Raw genomic sequence first — 13242 nt, 5'->3', positions numbered from 1 at the left:
GAGCCATATCCCCTGCACTATTTTGTACTGTATTTAGAGACGAGGTCTCACTGATTTGCAGTATGTTAAGCAAAATAAGTCAGACTGAGAAAGTCAATGGCTATTTGTTTTCTCTCTTGTGTGGAAGCTAGGGGAAAAAAGCAGGAGGTCAGGGCTCACATGAAAATAGGAAGGAGTCCAGTAGAGTAGAGGAAGGTGACTCGGGAGGAAAGGAGAGGAGAAGAATGAGGAAAGGGGAGGCAGCAGGTAATGAAATTGACAAAGTTGTGTTATGTGCATGTATAAATATATGACAAGGAAGCCCACTATTAAGTAAAATTATAATACATCAATTATAAAAAAGAATTATATATATATATATATATATATATATATATATATATATATATATATATATATATTAGGGGATATTGTTGACTAGAATTCTAAGGGGCAAATAAACATGCTGTTCTGCAAATCTTCATTATTGGGTGAGTCTAGATGTTGCTCTTCAAGTAAATATTTTGTTTAAAACTATTTAAGCCACATTCCAACTGTCTTAACTTTTAGATTAAAAAATATTTGACCTCACTGTTTAGCTCTCTTTATCTCTTAAAATTCTTTGTCCAATTTTTTGGGGGGAGGGGTACTGGGAATTGAACCTAGGGGCATTTGACCACTGAGCCATATTCCCCTATTTGTATTTTATTTAGAGACAGGGTCTCACTCAGTTGCTTAGCACCAAAACTTTGCGAACACAGGCTTTGAGCTTGAGATTCTCCTGTTTTAGCCTCCCAAGCTGCTGGGATTATAGTTGTGCACCACCACACTCAGCTCTTTACCCAAATTTGACTCATTTAAAAATTAACAAATGGGCAGGGGATGTGGCTCAAGCAGTAGCACGCTCGCCTGGCATACATGCAGCCTGGGTTCGATCCTCAGCACCACATACAAATAAAAAGATGTTGTGTCCACCGAAAAACAAATATTAAAAATCTCTCTCTCTCTCTCTCTCTCTCTCTCTCTCTCTCTCTCTCTCTCTCTCTCTTTAAAAAATTAACAAAGAATTTATATTTGAATGGAAATAATATTTAAATAACTTAAAGGGCAGAAGAGAATATTTAAGTAAATAGTACAGGTTTTCATACAAGGGGATAATTATATCTGCTCATGGCAGAATGGGGTATCAGTACTCTAATAAGAGTGATTAGGATAGCTTTTAGTGAGTAACACCTACATTAGTTCAGACACTGTGATAGATTCTTTATATGTACTAACAGAATCATCAAAACAATCTTGCCAAGTAGTTTCTATGACTTTCATTTTGAAAATAGGAAATCTGAAGCTGAAAGATTCTAAGTAACTAGGCTTTTTCTTTCTACTGCATTCTCATTCCATTCATTGAATATCAATTTGATTTTTTTTTATTTTTTAAATACATGACAGTGGAATGCATTACAGTTCTTATTATACTTACAGATCACAATTTTCATATCTCTGTTTGTATATAAAATATGTTCACACCAAGTCATGTACCTTGGATAATGATGTCCATCCCATTCCACCATCATTGCTAACTCCCTGCCCTCTCCCTTCCCCTCCAACCCTTCTGCCCTATCTAGAGTTCCTCTGTTCCTCTCATGTTCCCACTCCCTACCCCACTATGAGTCAGACTCCTTATATCAGAAAAAACATTCAGCATTTGGTTTTTTGGGATTGGCTAACTTTACTTAGCATTATCTTCTCTAACTCCATCCATTTACCTGCACATGCCGTGATTTTATTCTCTTCTATCGCTGAGTAATATTCCATTGTGTATATATGCCACATTTTTTTAATCCATTCACCTGTTGTAGGGATCTAGGATGCTTTCAGTTTATCTATTGTGAATTGTTCTGCTATAAACATTGATGTAGCTGTGTCCCTGTAGTATGCTGTTTTTAAGTCTTGTGGGTATAGGCATAGGAGAGGAAGAGCTGAGTCAAATGATGTTTCCATTCCCAGTTTTCCAAGGAATCCCCATACTGCTTTCCATATGGGCTGGACCAATTTGCAGTCCCACCAGCAATATATGAGTGTGCCTTTTCCCCCACATCCTTGCAAACACTTATTGTTGTTTGTCTTCATGATAGCTGCCATTCTGACTGGAGTACAATAATATCTTAGAGTAGTTTTGATTTGCATTTCTCTAATTGCTAGAGATGATGAACATTTTTTCATATATTTGTTGGTCGATTGTATATCCTCATCTGAGAAGTGTCTGTTCATGTCCTTGGCCTATTTATTGATCGGGTGTTTTGGGTTTTTGGTGCTTAGCTTTTGAGTTCTTTATATACCTTAGAGTTTAGTGCTCTGTCTGATGTGTGAGGGATAAAAATTTGCTCCTAAGATGTAGGCTCTCTATTCATCTCACAGGTTGTTTTTTTGTTGAGAAGAAACTTTTTCATTTGAATCCATCCCACTTATTAATTCTTGGTTTTAATTCTTGTGGTATAGATGTCTTATTAAGAAAGTTGGGGCCTAATCCCACATGATGAAGATTAGGGCCTACTTTTTCTTTTAATAGATGCAGAGTCTCTGATTTAATTCCTAGATTAACCTATCTAATTAGAAGTTAATTTTAGAAATATTACAAAATATTTCTTGTCCTTGATCCACTTTGATTTGAGTTTTATGCATGGTAAGAGAGAGGGGTTTAATTTCATTTTGTTGCTAATGAATTTCCAGTTTTCCCAGCACCATTTGTTGAGGAGGCTATCTTTTTCCAATGCATTTTTTGGTGCCTTTGTCTAATATGAGATAATTGTAATTTTGTGGGTTAGTCTTTGTGTCCTCAATTCTGTACAATTGGTCTACCAGTCTGTTTGGATTCCAGTACCATGCTATTTTTGTTACTATTACTCTGTAGTATATTTAAGGTCTGGTGTAGTGATACAACCTGTTTCACTCTTCTTGTAAAGGATTGCTTTAGCTATTTTGGGTCTCTTATTTTTGTGGATAAATTTCATGACTGTCTTTTCTATTTCTATGAGGAATGCCATTGGGATTTTGATTGGAATTGCAATCTGTTCAGTGCTTTTGGTAGTATGGTCATTTTGATAATATTAATTCTGTCTATCCAAGAGCAAAGTAGATCTTTCTGTCTTCTAAGGTATTCTTTGATTTCTTTCTTTAGGATTCTATAGTTTTTATTGTATAGATCTTCCACCTCTTTTGTTGATTCCTAAGTTGTTTTTTGTTTGTTTGTTTTGAGGCTATTGAGAATGGGGTAGTTTTTCCTAATTTCCCTCTCAAAGGATTTGTCACTGCTATACAGAAATGCCTTTGATTTATGGGTGTTGATTTTATATCCTGCTTCTTTGCTGAATTCATTTATATCTGGTCATGGCAGAATGGGGTAGTTGAAGTCTGGTGGAACTTTCTGGATCTTCTAGGTATATAATCATCAGAAGCCTACCTACAAAGAAAAGACCAGGACCAGATGGACACGGAGTCGAATTCTATGAGACCTTTAAAGAAGAACTAATACCAATACTCTTTAGTTTATTTCAGGAAACAGAAAAAGAGGCAGCACTTCCAAACTCATTTTATGAGGCCAATATCACTCTGATCCCCAAACAAGACAAAGACACATCAAAGAAAGAAAACTTTAGACCAATATCTCTAATGAACATAGATGCAAAAATTCTCAATATAATTCTGTCAAATTGAATACAAAAACATAACTAAAAGTTCGTGCACCATGATCAAGTAGAATTCATTCCAGGGATGCAAGGTTGGTTCAATATATGGAAATCAATAAATATAATTCATCACATAAATAGACTCAAAGATAAGAATCATATGATTATCTCAATAGATGCAGAAAAAGCATTTGACAAAATATAGCACCTCTTCATGTTCAAAACACTAGAAAAACTAGGGATAACAGGCACATAACTCAACATCATAAAGGCTATCTATGTTAAGCCCCAGGCAAACATCATTCTAAATTGAGAAAAATTGAAGGCATTCCTTCCAAAAACTGAAACAAGATAGGGATGCCCTCTTTTACCACTTGTTTTTGAAATACTGGCCAGAGCAATTAGATGAAAGAAATTAAAGGGATACATATAGGAAAAGAAGAACTCAATTTGATTTATACTTATAAAGAGAATTACTCCAATTCTATTCATTCTGTCTTTTGTATTATGATTTTCTTTTTCTCTTAGATTTTCAAATATAAACTTATAAAAAAAGAAATAAAAGTAGTATTCTTTGTCTTGCTTCTCATCTGAATAAAATCAAAGAACTCTATAACTTCAAGTAATTATTTTTGGATCATCGCTTACTAACAGTTAATCTTTTTAATTGTTTAAGGATTTCTAAAATTAGTACCTCTTTGTTTTCCAAAGTGTATCTCCCAAAAATGACAGGAAGCAAGTCGTTTCCAGAAAGGAAAATGAATTTTCTTGCTTTTTGTTTGATTGTTTTTTTTACAATTTTACAAAACTGTATTTCATAATATTTCTGAAGCAAACATTTCTAATTTTTCCTTAAATCCACCAAAATATTAATAGTGAATATCATTGGTCATTAGAATATGGGATAATTATTTCCACTCCTTGTATCAGATTGAACTAAAAGAAACTGCCAATATATCACTTAATCTAAATTTCCTCAAAGAATGCTTTTCCATATAGGAGTAGTAAGTAGAATGCCACCAACTGATTGGGCTAACTCCAAACACAGCACCTTGGGGCTTAGGTTCCTCTCCTCAGGCTTCCTTGAGTTCTGCTTTGTCTCATGTTTGCTTCAGCTTAGGCAGACAATAGGATAGTGCCATTTCCTCCCGTCTTTATATAGCCAGGTCGTAATATTCTGTCGAAGTTTTGGACTTAGTGTTCTTTCTTTCTTCCTTTTTTAAACCTCACTGACCAGGATTTGGTGATGTGTTCATTCCTAAAACTAAAACCTAAGGAAGAAAATGAAGTATTATAAGCTCAGAGGTAGAATGGATATTTAACTTACCCGCCATTACCACTATACTAGTGCTTTTAGCATTGAAGTGGATACACTCAAATCTGGAAAATTTGTAGGTGTATGAATAACAACAACAAAATTATAGCTTCAACTTCTTGATTAATGTAACTTGTCTTGATTGTATGCTTTGGTATACTAATTTTCATTTGGTTTAGTTGTTGAAACATTTTGCACAAAGGAAGTATAAAACTAAAAAATCTCAGGGGGTTTTGCCTATATTTTTATTGCTTCATTATAATTATACATAGTAGTGGAATTTATTATGTCATATTTGTACCTACACAGACCATAATTTGATCATTCTCATTCCCTAGCACCTTCTCTTTCCCTCTTCCAGATCAATTGCTCTACTTTATGGATGTTTCATCTATTATTATCATTATTATTTTAATGATTTCATTATGATTGTATGTATAAGTAGGTTCATTGTGATATATTTGTACATGACAGCAAATTTTAGTAGATTTCTTCCCACAGAATTTCCCATGCTTGCCCTTCCTCTTTCCCTATCCCCTCTACTTTTTTACTCGTCTTTTTTAGCATTATTCTCTCTCTCTCTCTCTCTCTCTCTCTCTCTCTCTCTCTTTCTTTCTTTCTCTCCCTCCCTCTCTCTCTCCCTTCTCCTCCTTCTACTTCTCCTCTCCCTTTTTCTCTTTCTCTCTCTGTCTCCTCTCACTTCTTCCTGAAACAGGAAACACTCAACCCTTAACTTTCTGAGTCTGGCTTATTTCAATTAGCATTATGTTCTCTAGTTCCACCCATTTACTAGAAAATGCTGTAATTTTCTTTTTTATAGCTGAGTAAAACTCCATTGAGTATATATACCATATTGTATTAATGAACAGCTTAATGAACACCTTGTTTATATTTTTACTTATGAGATTCTGTATAAGATTTTTTAAAGACAAAAAAGTAAATTTGCTAAGTGCACAACCATTATTCTGTATTTAATTAAAGGGAACCAGAAAAAGAGAGATTTCCCTGATAGAGATTTAGGAATTCTGTGAAGATGTGTCTGGTTTTTGACATTTAGTGTGTGGTACATTGACATTAACTTGCATTATGAAATTGCTTTAAAAGTTAACATTATAGATTCCCAAGAAACAGGGATGTAGAAAATACTTCAAAGAAATGGAAAAATAAAAAGAATAACAAAGAGTAAAGTTAAGCCTTAAAGGCATCTCACAATAAAAAAGAGTAAGAAACAGTGAGCAACAGAGAGAGAAAGGAGATATTGGATAGCATATATATCAAATAATATCCCCTAGATGGAAACCAAATGACATACTATTAATCAAAATTACTAAAAATATAATAAAAAATACAAAGCAAGTGGCTTTTCTCCACCATGCCATTTCTCTGATCTTTCATATTAGATAGTCAAAAATAATGAAAAAATCTGAAAGCTAATAAAGACTAATTTTTTTATTTTACTGGATGACGTTCTGAAAGCCTCTGATCCTTTAACTATATGGCTGCTCAGGTTATAAATTTCTTCTCTTTCATTTCTACAACTATCCCTAAACTCAATACCAATAATTAGTAGATTCTCATTGAAAAGATTTCAATTTTCTACAAATCTAGTTAAGAATCCAATGCTGTCAAATTACTGAGCCTTGAAGTCAGGTGTCTGATTTGGATGTAATGGGAACATGGCAATATGTTGGGAAACACTGGAGTGGAGAGTACAAAGTGAATTGAAGAATGAGCAAGGCAGAATAGAGTGCAGGGAGACAATGGAGAGACAAGTCACAGGTGTGCACCATGAAGAAGAGAAACTCCAGTGATGGGTGAGAAAGAGCTAAAGAGAACAGCATACTAGAGATGGCAGAAAGACTTGTGAGCTTCTGGGGCCAAGGCTGGCATGAGATGTAGTGCCAATTTGTTCCCTCTTCTTGTCTTCCTCCATGAGAAAGGCATTCAGGAAGGAAGTCCCAGCTCATGCAGAGGTACCTTGATTGACCACCAGTAAACTTGTATGATCCAGCCGCCCCATACAGAATTGAACATCCTATGAAACGCTGGTATTTTTTTGAACACCCTTGTGGACTTGGAAAGCCTAGGGTTGGTTATGGATAGATCTCCCAAGCCATGGTCTGAACAAATGTCGACTGGAAAGATTGACTCCTTGTACAGCTTTGATTGGGGGAAGCTGGTAGAGAGGATACAGTGGCTCAATTTCAAATAGGCAATTGATGGTGAAGGATTTAGGATTGGACTCTTACAGACCATATCTCTCCACTCTTCTGCATCATCTGTTGGGGACCAGGTTCAAAATATGCATTGTATTTGGCAGGTCTTGAATTCCTTGTAAGAGGTTCTAAGATGATTCCAATGCTCCTGGACCTCAGAGCACATTCTGAGTAGTAAGGTAATGGACTTGTCCTTAAAGAAGCCTCAGTGAAGAGCCATGGGGAATAGCTGAGGAACAGAAGACACAGATTTTTCTTTCATTTCTGAGCATGGCACGCGACAAGGGGGAAGGTACTGGTAAGGTACTATTGCTACTTTCGGAAGAAAGAGTGAGTGGGAGAAATCCATCCAAAGACAATCAAGTGAACAGATGGAGACCACCCTGGTAGAGGTTGTTTATTGAAAAGCACAAGGGTAGGGGAAATCAGGAAGGCAAGAAAGATTTTAGCAAGGTGAATCTTGAGATGATAGGACGAGGCAGAGAATGTATGTCAGCTGTGTTCATTCAGTCTCCCTCCAGTGAAATCTAAGAGGACTATTTGTCCATAGATGACTGGAAGTAGGAGAATGGTAGAATGGGGTCCCACTTGAAAAAGTCATATCTAGATGCTGCTCTACCAGGCCAAGAACCTGTATTTTGCAGTGATGTTAAGGTTCATATGATCTCTCTATGGTTTTAGAAGTATTGACTTTTTTTCCCCACAAAGATAGCTCTTTTCCCCTATTCTGGGGAGGAGGGCATAGTGCGGTCAAATGCAGAGCTTTTAGAAAGGTATAAATGTGCTCCACTCCTGAGTGACACCTCACCCCTTCAGAGCTCATATTGTGAGAGAGTCATTTCAAGAAAATCCTTGAAAGATGACCAAGATAGATAAAAGCACAACCATTGGGAGCAGAAGTCTTTGCAGGGCTTATACTTTGAGTATCAAGACAATTATTTTTCATGAGCAACCCCACAAGTTTTAGGTACCCACAGGTATCAGTATGAAATCATTCTGCATCAACAGAATTTACACTTTCCCTTTCTATTACCACAATTTGAGACTTCACTCTTACATTTCATTGTTTCTCAGAACTGGGCCCTCTATCTTCTATAATTGTCTCAAGCAAACTCACATTGGCAAATGCAGAGGATGCGAGAATTGAAGGCACACTGGTTTCCCCCATGGGTAAGGGAAATCAAGAATGCTTTTAAGGAGCCCTTCTTCTAAAATTGTATATCTCAGCCAATCTGTTTAGTTAAAGTTCTTTGAACAGAAATGAATTACCCCTTTCACTGGACTCTACACAATTGGTACTCACTCACTTCTAGCTCATCTGGCGAATAAGAACACATATTGGGAGTGCAGTGAACTTCTGAATTCTGATATGTCACAAGCAAAATATCTGCCACCGCATCCTTCCTCACTGGGCAAGTTTACATTGGCATGGATTCTCTTTCCTCTTTGATTTGTGACTCTCAGAATCACTCTCATCGTTGGAGACTTCATGGCTTGTTTTCCTTCATCCTACATCAATGCCCTTGTTTGTTGTGGTACAATTCAGCCTTGTGGTTTGGAGAAGCAAAATTGAGAAAATAAGCACAAAGCCCCAAAGCCAAACACTAAAGCAATCATTCCCAAAGCTAAACATGCGTGTCCAGCTCCTTCTGAATACCATAGGAAGGTATGGTGGGTTTTGTCACATGCATGGTTAACTGACTCTCTTTCTCTTTTCCTTTTCAGTATCTCAGACATCTCCTTCCTTGAAGGTAATTGCACTTTGCACGTCAATTACCTACACATTGCGGTACCTACACAGCACTTATTTATTGTCATTTCCAAAACCCATCCAGCCTCCCACTGGATTGACACATTCTCCTGCAACTAAACCCAAAGCAAGGAAGAAGGATGTCAGGACTGTCACATCAGGTACCTTTTGCCATAAGAGGACTTTGGATAGACTTTTATGAAAACCCTTGATATGGTGGCCCTATGTGAAACTCTCTGAAAGGCTCCCCATTGTAAGTCTTTTGCATCCCCATTTGGCAACCATGATCTCAAATGGGTGTAAAACCCCAGATCTGCCACTGGAATTCTTACATGTTTAGGGATGTATAAACAGGTATGTGGAATTTCTACATTTTCCCAAAGTTCCCATATGTTCCGTGGACAGCTAGGCAGTAGTGCCAGGCTCCTGACACACTGAAGTCAGCATTGGAGCTTGAATGCTGGAATAGGTGGTGAGCCTGTGAAGCATATGAGGATGCCATCTACAAAACTCAGATTGTGTTCTACCATGACACCCAGTGTATAATTTATGGTCACACCAGTGTTGGGCTTTATGCTCCTATTTCCTCAGTCAGTTACCTCCTTCTTTCGTAGGTTTCAATCTGCACTAATTTAATACATTATGTAAGTACATGTCTCCTTTTTCCTCTTTCCAATAGAAAAGTATCATATTTTTAGGACATAGGCAATAATTTTCTCACATGGTCTCTAAGGCTGTCCATCCGAAGTTCCTCCTTCATGACAGTGATGCATTTGATCATGTTCCTATTTCCTGCATTGAAAATCATTATGAAGGGAGGGAATTGAACCCAGGACTTTGACATGTGAAGCAGTTGCTCTACCACTGAGCCTGGATGCCAGCTCTTGTGAATCATTGTGGACTTGGTAAATCAATCCAAGACTTATGACATCGCTCACCAAACACAAAAAACACTTTCCTCAACATAGGCAGCTGAGAAGCACAGAAACCGCATAGGGACCACAAAACCCTGAAACCACTCAGGGAGTGCATTTCCCATATGTTTAGATACCTCTTGTTCCCTTGTGAAATAATGTCATGTTCCAGGGATACTGATTTGTAGTTGAATTCATTTAAAATGTTGATTGTTCACCGGCACTGCGGACTTGGTGTCCTCTAGGTGTCTGCACCAGTCCAGGTGTGAATCAATTTTATATTGTGCTGTTGCCTTGCAATCACTCACCACCAATTTTTCATAGGCCTCTCACATTCAATGTGCCCAGGAAATGTGTCCTGTTCTAGCTCCAGTGCACATATTTATGATCGTGATCCAAGGTGTACCACGTGGCTGTCCAAGTGTTGTCAAGTTAACTAGAAACCTTTCAGAGGTTCAATTGGGCCTATCTCAGAGTATGTATCCCTATGCCCTGTCCTATCAGTCACTTGTCATGACTCCTCGTCACTCCCTGTATTTGTTTGAAGCCACGGAGTTGCCATTGAATTACTGTCTTTCTCTCTTGCAACTCCCATTCCTGCTATCACCATTTCCGACCATTGGCTGCACACCTCACTCACAGAGACCCAGCTCTGGCCCTACATCCAGAAAAGCCACCCCATCTGGACTTTTTTATCCATGCTAGCACATACCATGCACTCTGTCTACTATCAGGTCATGTACTTGTCAATCCCGACTTGAAAATGGTGACTGATAATGTTGGTGGAGGATGTGACAGATGATGTTGTTGCCTGCAATCCAGAAGTCATCAGGAGAAAGTCATAAAGGAATCCCTGACAATATGTGATTTAAACATCCAGTGGAAAACTTCCTAATGTGTGACCCAAGAAGCAAGGAAAGCAGTTATCAGTCTGTGTGCATAGAAAAATTCATGTCAGATTCATTTCAATGATTTTCCTAATTCCTGTCCCCTTCCTTTCTCTTCATTTCCCTCTTCTGAATATGCAGGAGATATATTTTTATCACTTTCCCACTTCCACATGCCCTCACTTATTTTGTATCTCTCAGCATCCACCTATGGTAGGGAACCTTTGACGTTTGATATTTTAAAATTGGACCTGTTTGCTTAGATCATGTCCCATCACAAGCTTCACATCCGAATTAGAAGAAAATGCACTCTGTATTTTGTAAATATGTCAAGTACACTCTAGTGTACTTTCATGCCTAAAAAGAACAATCTACATAGGTATATGTAAAAGCTTATATAGTACACACTCACATAGAAATACCTTGTCACTCTAAGTCATTGAGGATTTCATCACTGGGCAATGAATCTGTTGAGCTCCCTCCTGGTAATAGCAGTCTTGGTAAGCAACCAGTGCCATAATTATGGAAGTCTTCTCACAGGAGTCAGAAAAGAAGACAAGCAATTTGTCAGCATAGAAGACAGGAACCGTTCAGAAGGAAGGAAACAGTCACTCATGGCTCATGGTGAAAGAGACTCTATCAGTCATTTTGGAGGCCACTAGAAGTGAAGTGGGGTGGTTTGAAAGTTACTCTTCTGAAGTACAGTGGGGTGGACCTTGTGAATTATTTTTCTAAGGGGGTTTTAAGTTGTGTTTCTGAGGACTTTCCAATTATCTTGAGTAGTGAGTCTTTGAGACCTTGTGTGATTTCAAAGATTGACTTCTAGTGTGTTTCTAAGAGGTTTTTAAAGTCCAGATTCCACTCAGCATTTTCAATTATGTCATGTGAGCTGAACAAATTATGCACATCTGTATTCCTCGCTCTGTGGGGTCTGAGGCAGGAGGATGGCAGATCTCAAGCCATCATGGGTGTTTGAGAGAGATGGTTTCTGAAAATTGCATAAGAACCCTAGGGAGGAAAGTCCATGGCAGCATGTTTGCAAGCATGCCAAAGTCCATGGGTTCCATTCCAGGATCACTCACACACAGCAGGCACATAAATATTAAAATCAATGTGCAGCTAAAAGTGAAGATGCACATAAATGCATGTGTGGGAGAATAGAAGTGAATTACTGTTAGACATGTGTATTTCCATTAGGGCACAGGATCACTTTTCAAGATGTTCTAATTAGTTTCTGTAAATCTGCATATTTGTCAACAGAACCACATTTTCATGGGACAGCAGAGGAAGGGGGCACCACCCATAATGGTTCTAAGAAGCAGAAACCAATGGCAGGTAAACCTGGACATTTCAGTTCCTGACTTCCCTACATTTTCCTTGTTTAATTATCAAGAGTAAGCCCTATAAAATCACCACTCAGAATCTTCTCACCATGCCTAGACAATCACTGAATGCTTAAGTCTAAAGGAACTTGAAATTGTTATGAGTGTATAAACCATTTCAGAATTCATGGTACCTTACTGCCCTGCTTTCTGCTTGGGACTGAGGCAAAAACTTGCTGGGTGTTTTCTGCTTCTGTTTGGATAACCTCCTTAACTGATCAATGACTAATGATCCAATGTGAGACTTATTAACAGCTGGTTATGATTTTGAACAAATATAATAGCAGTGGCCACTGAATGGCTTCATTTTTAAGGGTGGTCACTTCTTGTGGCTTTAAATTTGAGATTTACAGAACCAGCCTCTAATCAAGGGTCATGGAGTTTACTAGGCCTTGTCTTTGGTGTCTACCTTCCAGTAGAGAAGTGATTCCTTCCTGGAACATAGCTGCCTGAGCAGTCAGGCAAGAGAGACAAATGGCAAGAATAAAAAAGGAAGAAGTGACAATATCACTCTTTGTAGAAGATAGGTTCCTGGATCTCAAATATTTTAGAAATTCCATCAAATATTCCTAGAAATAATAAACAAGTTGATAAGCAGAGCATTTGTGAAAATGTACACTAATAAAAAAATTAGTGCTGTATCATAGACCAACAATGAATCTGCAGAGAATGCAATCAGGAAAGGCATTTCATTCAAATATGTTCTCAGTTTTTCTTGTAGAAAAAGAATACACCCCCCCTTTTTTGGGTGTCTCCTGGCCTACTGAATTCATGTCACAGTGGTTCTTGGAAATATGAAATCAAAGTCTTGGGTTTCCTGATCTGCCATGACTGTATTCAAGGAAAAAAAGTGTGTTTGGGAAGATGGTTCCTCACCAAGTACTCTGAAAGTTTAGGGAGGGATTCTCAGTGCACTCATGTTCCCTTGACTTGTTAGGCAGAACCTTGGCCTATCCTTTACAGAAAAACATTCATTTGACTTGAGTGGCATGAGATATTATTGAAATGGCTGGGCTTCTCTCACTGACATTCCTGGAGGGCAGCTTTCTTTCTTCATGCTAGCCAGTTTTGCCCTGGCACTGCTGAAGTTGACTTCATTGTCAATGGTTTCTTTAA

General features: G+C 37.8%; 1 protein-coding gene across 1 annotated transcript in view; it reads left to right on the top strand.

Annotated features, from left to right (window-relative positions):
• The first annotated feature begins 6653 nt into the window (after positions 1-6653).
• LOC143411811 (actin-binding protein WASF3-like) overlaps positions 6654-13242 on the top strand; it is a 28833-nt gene continuing 22244 nt past the window's right edge. The window contains exons 1-4 of the mRNA XM_077110700.1: positions 6654-6756; positions 8268-8363; positions 8919-9104; positions 12005-12079. Of these exons, the coding sequence (XP_076966815.1) occupies positions 6654-6756; positions 8268-8363; positions 8919-9104; positions 12005-12079 (460 nt within the window). The remainder of the gene's footprint in view (positions 6757-8267; positions 8364-8918; positions 9105-12004; positions 12080-13242) is intronic.

Source organism: Callospermophilus lateralis, chromosome 12 (assembly GCF_048772815.1).
Source record: "Callospermophilus lateralis isolate mCalLat2 chromosome 12, mCalLat2.hap1, whole genome shotgun sequence".
NCBI classification, from domain to species: Eukaryota; Metazoa; Chordata; class Mammalia; order Rodentia; family Sciuridae; genus Callospermophilus; species Callospermophilus lateralis.
The sequence above is the reverse complement of the archived record's forward strand: the minus strand, read 5'-3'. Positions and strand labels throughout refer to the sequence as shown.